Source organism: Sodiomyces alcalophilus, assembly GCF_042370955.1.
Source record: "Sodiomyces alcalophilus JCM 7366 unplaced genomic scaffold ACRALscaffold_2, whole genome shotgun sequence".
Taxonomy (NCBI): Eukaryota; Fungi; Ascomycota; class Sordariomycetes; order Glomerellales; family Plectosphaerellaceae; genus Sodiomyces; species Sodiomyces alcalophilus.
In genome coordinates, this window is record NW_027263533.1 from 7,775,991 (window position 1) to 7,783,095 (window position 7,105).

Consider the following 7,105-nt stretch of genomic DNA (forward strand, 5'->3'; position numbering starts at 1 on the left):
TTACGAACCTATACCGAAAATTAATAGCTTATCGAGAGGAGGAGGAGGGTAATATTACGGGTGAACCCCGTGGAGATAATCCGGTAGAGCACCGGATCTTCCGACTAATTATATTGTGTTCCTAGTGAGTCGCCGCGATATTATACTTAGGTCGTAAGCACCTATAGAGTTTTCTCCTTTCCCTCCTTTTCTCCTTAGCTTTAGATAATTTAATTATTCAGCCTTACTCTATAAATAACTTATAACTACCCCCTTACACTTAGATACTATTATTATTATTATTATTATTATTATTATTATTATTATTATTATTATTATTATTATTATTATTATTATTATTATTATTATTATTATTATTATTATTATTATTATTATTATTATTATTATTATTATTATTATTATTATTGTTGTTATTATTTTCCACCTAAGCTTCCGCTCTTTTATAGCTCTTATAACCGTCGTTTCGGACTTGTCTAAGAGCAGTTATGCTTATAGGAACCGGGTAAAATAGTCTAGTATAAACAGAATCTAACGCTTTTTATTATAAGAATGAGGTTCGATCAGTGCCTAAAGATCTATATAAACCTTTTCTAAATGGGAAGAGTCGTTATATTTATTAACCAAACCTTTATTAGCAAGTATAATAGACATACTTCGCTCACAGGCATCATAGCTCTGTATTTTAGTTAAATCTTCGTTAGCTATATAAAAGTCTTTGAAAGAGTATTAGTATATTAACTATTTCTTAGATATAAAACTCGTTCATAGTTATTGCTTTATATTTATTTTATTTATACTCTAAGACTAAACTATCCTATATAATCATACCCGTACGATAGTCTAGGGGTCTAAACGATGAAGCTATTTATAGATTTCATGATATAAAGAAAAGCCATACTCGTATAGAGCGAATAACAAGATTTCTATAGTTGGACTTTTAACTAAAGGCTCATATACTAGGGTACAATATCCTATTATTATAGGTAGCGCGGTAAGCTAAGTCGTTTACTTAATATAGCTGTTATTCCTGGAGTAGGTATAAAAGCTTTTATATTTAATCCGTGAATTCGTTATTTTTCTTATTTTTTAAAAAGTCCCTTTATAAACAACTAAATAGTATATCCAATCATATAGTTCTTCCCGGTCAAAGATAAAGAGCTTGGCACGGCTCGTAGTGACTGTATTAGAAAGCATAAAGAGCTTTAAACTATGGTATCGGTATAAACGGTTCGATTCGATTAGCTGTCTTCGGGATATAAAGGACTCGGAGATAAGGATCTACGACCGGGAGGCTAAAAAGATAGCCTGAAAAGGTAGCTGGGCAGGACTTCTTTTAGTATTTCGATAATATAATAAAAGGGCGGAACAGAGTAGATTTGCTTTTTTACTAACCCAGACTTCTAATCTTTTGATAAATTAACCTATAAGCAGTAGGCTATATTAATATTATACTTATAATACGTAATAATTATAATAATAATATAAACATACTAGTTATCGTAAATACGATATCTTGGTTACTACTTAAGCAAATAACGTGGCGTGATAACCGTCGCGTAGGCTGTTAACGTAACAGTCGCCACCCAATCTTTCAGGGTCTTTTGCTAGCCCTGGATCCAGGAGGAAATCCCAGAACTCAGTTCTTTACATATAAGTGAAACAAGCAGTAATCCTACGGATCTACGAATTCAATAGCTATTTACTTGATTTTCCTCTTTTCCGCGCGTATAGCCTACTACTCGTAGCCTAATATATTAAAAGGTTATAAGCCCGGGTTAGTAAAGAAGGAAATCTACTCTTTTTTACCCTATTATTCTACTCGAAATACTAAAAAGACTCCCTGCCTTTTTAGGCTATCCCTTTATCCTCTCCCGGTTATAGATCCTTATCTCCGACCGTATGAAAGCCCTTTATCTCCCGAAGATAGCTAATCGAATCGAACCGTCCGTTCCGATACCACGGTTTAAAGCTCTTTATTCTTCCTAATACGATCACTAAGAGTCGTGCTAAGAGACCAGCTCTTTGTTCCTGTTCCGGAAGACCTACACGATCGGAATAAGACTCTTTGTTATGATCGGATATACTATTCCTTTATTTATAAAGGGACTTTTTAAAGAAGGAAAAAGGATAACGAATACGTGGATTAAATATAAGAGCTATTATACATCCACGAATAACAGCTAAAATAATTAAGCCACTTAACCTACCGCGCTGTCTATAATAATAGGATATCGTAACGTGGTATATAAGCTTTAAGTAAAAAGTCCGCTAATAGAAATCCTGTTATTCGCTTTATACGAGCATCGCTTTTCTTTGCGTTACGAGATCTATAAATAGCTTTACTGCTTAGACCCACTTTTAGTCCCACTTTTCGAAGCTAGGCTAATCAGAATTAGACCTCTAGCTTAGTAGCCTTTATTTCTATCCTTTATCGATAACGTAATAAAGAAAAAGGAATAAAGGAAAACGAATAAAAATAATAAAAATAAATCGTTAAATAATTTAGTTAATTTTAACGTAAATAAATAATAAAAAATACCGTTCTACTACCTTAAAATAGCTTAATAAGAGACTAGTAAAGAAGTGTTGGTCTGGAAGCTCTAAGGCAGTATAGACTATTAAAACTAGATTATAGGAATACACGCTTACTTTGCTCGTAAAGAAAAATATATTAAAGACGGTATAAAGCCCCTTCTAGTAAATCCTTCTATAAAACAGAAGGAGGAGTCTCTAAAAGCAGCTAGAGATATACTCTCTGTTCTTTTAGACGGTCCCTTAACCCAGGTTTAAGGAATAAACGAAGCTTTAAAAGTATAGGATAAACTAAAGGATCTATATAAAGTAAAGGGATCCTAGGCCGACTATATCGTCCTAACTTCTTTTTTTAACCTCTCGCCTTCAGAATTCCCTAATCTCGAAGCGTATTTATATAAAATATAAAAGAGACTACTCACCTTAAATGAAAGAGGTATATCCTTTTCTGATAAGGTGATCTTTACCTGGATTCTTAATAGTCTCGATGAGAGGTACGAATCTATAATAGAGCAAATAACTTAAGCTCTCCGTCACGATATCACTAGTTATATACTGGATAAATTAATAGCGGAATTAATAGATACTTTAAGAAAGGTCGATTAGCTATCGAATACCCTCCTTATATAAGGTTCGAAATTATAGAAGAATAATAGCAAAAAACCCTAGAAGAAGACTAAGGGTTTATTCTATAAGAACTATAAGAAGCCTGGCTATACGCCGACTAACTGCTACTTTCTTTATTCTGAAAAAGCACCTAAGAACTGGGTAATAAAGGATAATTCAGTATTAAGGAAAAATACCCAGAATAGGGTAAATAAATCCTAGTCCTCTTAAAAGGATAAGGAAAAGAAAGGAGGTGGAAATACACGTCTTTCTTAATAAGAGAAGCGTATAATAAACCTCGTACTAAAATCAAAGGAGCAGCACGCCTTTAATACGTCTTTAGAAAAGGAAAACGACGAGTCTACTACGGTTAATATAATTATAGATTAACAGAATTAACCGCAGGATTAACCGCAGGAAAAGGAAAAAGAATAGGAAGACAATAATAAAAACGAAGAGGCCGGCGTTATTTTTAAAGACGTCCTGCCTCCTCCGTTTCCTCTTCTAGACCGTCCTAATTCTTTTATATAGGATTTAATGGATATGGATTAGATTAATTAGTGGAAAGGATTCATAAAATATAAGCAGAAAACAATATTAAATTGGATCTGAATCTGAATTTCTGTATAGATAGCGGGGCTACGGCGTATATTATTATAAATAAAAGACTCTTTTCTACTTATAATTCCAAAAAGAGAACTATTTATTAGGGTTAGGCAAGGGAAATAAAGATATAAGGTGAAGGAGACTGCGTTATAAAATATAGGGATACTAGAAAGCTTCTGCTTTTAAAAGATTGCCTTTATATACCGGAAATAGGCACGAATATGATTAGTCTCTCTCGTCTTAATAGTAAAGCTCGCGGTCTTACTAGAAACAAAAAGCTCTTATTATTTAATAATAAAGAGCCCCTCTTTCTTTATATAACGGCTCTGCTTTATAACGGGCTGTACTAGGCTATAGCACGGGCACTATTATACGGGGGGGTTAAGTCTCAAAAAATAAATATAATAAATACCAGAAAAAACACAAAGAAACTATTATAAAAAGGTAGTTTACCTAAAGAACAGTCTCAAGACTCAACTAGAATAAAGAGATTTTAGAGGTTTAAAGAACAGGCTTTAAAGAAATTAAATAAATAAAGAAAGGGGTTAATTAAACCTTAATAAAGAAATAATATAACAAAGAAACCTTAACCTCTTTAACCTCAACAAGAGCTTTATAAATAAAGAGACTATAATAACCGTCGAAGGACTACCTCTATAACTAAAAACATAACGCTATGGCATAACAGGATAGGTTATATAAACCCTATTACCTTAAAAAGTCTTTATACTAATACTCTTTAAAAAGAATATAATATAACTAATAAAGAGTTAACTAAAATACAGAGCTATAACGCCTATAAGAAGAGTAAGTCTATTATACTTACGAATAAAGATTTAGTTAATAAATACAAAGACTTTTCCTATTTAGAAAAGGTTTATATAGATCTTTACGGACCGATCGAACCTCTTTCTTATAATAAGAAGCGTTGGATTTTATTTATACTAGACCGTTCCACCCGGTTTCTATAGGCATAACTGCTCTTAGATAAGTCTAAAATAACGGTAGTTATAGCTATAAAAGAGTGGAAAGCTTAGGTGGAACATAATAATAATAATCATAATCATAATAAATATTATTTCTTTATTAAAGAAGTAGATACTAACAGTAGAAAAGAATTTAATAACGCCTCTTTTTAACGCCTCTTTATAGGTGTCAAGTATAATATAAAGCCACCGTACACTTATAAAGCTTAAGGCTCTATTAAACGAGTTATAAGAACTATAATAAAAAAGGTTCGAGCTCTTCTTTTTTACTCAGGGCTGCCTCGATACCTTTAGGGTAAAGCTATTCTCTTAGCTGTTTATATATATAACAGATCCACAAATTAAGCTCTTAAATATAAGAGTCTATTTAAGCTTTTATAAGGTCAGAAACCTAATATTAATAATATACGGGTTTAGGGTTCTATTATTTATTATAAAACTAACGACCCGAATATAAAGAAACTAGATATAAGGGCACTTCGAGGTGCTTTAATAGGTTTTAATAACTATAACTATAAGGTTTATAACCCAGTAACTAGAAAGACTGGTTGGTTTCGAGACGTTTATATCTTAGAAAATCAGTTTCTTCACTCTTCTTCAGATAATTATAATAATAACTATACGCCTATAAACAAATATAATAATAACCTCCCTCCTTATATTAATACTCAGGCATATAATCAGGTGTCTAACCGCGGGTCTTATTAACCCGTTAAGTATAATAAAGGAATCACTTTTAGTAAAAATACCGGTTAATTTTCATAAAATATTCCTTCGCGCGTTTCGAAACGTTCTATTAAGTCTACTTAACCTGAAGAAGAGAATAGTAATAATAACAGATATAAGAGTCTTCGTCTACGGGCAGCGGGCTATAAAGTTCCAGCTATTAATAATAATAATAATAATAATAATATTAACTACAACCCGGCTAATAATAGCAGTAGCTAGAGTACCAGGCTAGAAGTCTAAATACCTTTAGAACCTTTAAAACCGGATTATAAAGATTTAATATCCTATAATAATAGTGCGCACTTACTATATTATATAAAAGATATAATACTTGGAAACCTATAGTTTCAAGAAAATTCCCCATTTCTTTTAATTATAAATTCGATTAACGAACCAGCTACCTATAAATAGGCTATAAACTGCCTAGATAAAGATAAATAGATAGACGCGATAGTAGCAGAAATATCAGAACTCGATAAAAGAAAGACCTGGGATTTAATAAATATAAGAAATACGCCTAATAATTATAATAAAATAAAAGAAGACTACCACGTACTAGGAGGTCGTTAGATCTTTAGAGTTAAATATAATAGCTCTAGCGAAGCTATTTAATATAAGGCTCGGTAGGTTATTTAGGGGCTTAATCAGGTTCTAGGTCTTGATTATCCAGAAACCTTTTTAACTACCTGCCGGCCAGAAAGCTATAAACTAGCTTTAATACTACGCGTATTACACGGCTAGAAATTCAGGCAGTTCGCCGTTAAAAACGCGTTCGTTTATACCGATATAGATACCCTGATATACGCTATACACCCTATAGGCTTCGAGAAAGAAGATAGCTTAGAAAACAATAATAATATAATACTCTATAAGCTTAATAAAGCCTTATACGGGTTAGAATAAAGTCCTAGACTCTGGTATAATTACCTAGTTAAGATATTATCTAAGCTAGGTTACCGGGTCTCTAAATATAATAACAGACGTTTTACATTTTATAAATATAATAAAATTAAAAGAATAAAAGAACGAGTTATTCTTTTATACCACGTTAACGATATAGTGGCTCTAAGCCCTTCTAAAGATACTTCAGACTAATTCTTTAAAGAGATATCTAAAGATATTACACTTAAAGACTTAGATAAAATAAATACCTTTCTAGGCTATATAATATATATAAATAAAGATAATAAGACTCTTTTTATAAGTCAGTTACCTTATACTAGTAAGATACTTAAAAGGTATAATAAAGGAAGTCTAAAAAGGGTTAACGCCCCTTATATACATAAGAAGGTCCTAGTACTAAATCCTGAATAGGCGTTAACTAATAATATCAATAAATACTAACAGGAAATCGGGGCTTTATTATATTTATCCTTGTATTTAAGACCAGATATAACTTACGCAGTTAACTAGTATCCTCGCTATATAAGTAATCTCTCGCAAGACCACTTTACTGCGTTAAATCGAATCTAGGCTTATATAAATACATATCCTAATATCGGTCTTTTATAGAACTATAATAAAGAAGACCTTAGTATTTACGGTTATTCAGATCCCAGCTTTTCAGATATAATCGAGAATAGAACCTTAACTTTAGGATATATTTACTCCATGGGAGTAAATAACCCCGTTAATTAGACCTTAAC

General features: G+C 31.9%; 1 protein-coding gene across 1 annotated transcript; it reads right to left on the reverse strand.

Annotated features, from left to right (window-relative positions):
* Positions 1-259: 259 nt before the first annotated feature.
* On the reverse strand, positions 260-668 carry ACRALDRAFT_208367 (uncharacterized protein; the record flags this gene model as incomplete). The annotated part of the gene is made up of 2 exons (XM_071022445.1): positions 260-424; positions 654-668. 2 exons carry the CDS (start codon positions 666-668, stop codon positions 260-262), a joined length of 180 nt encoding a protein of 59 aa, XP_070878258.1.
* Positions 669-7,105: the final 6,437 nt, after the last annotated feature.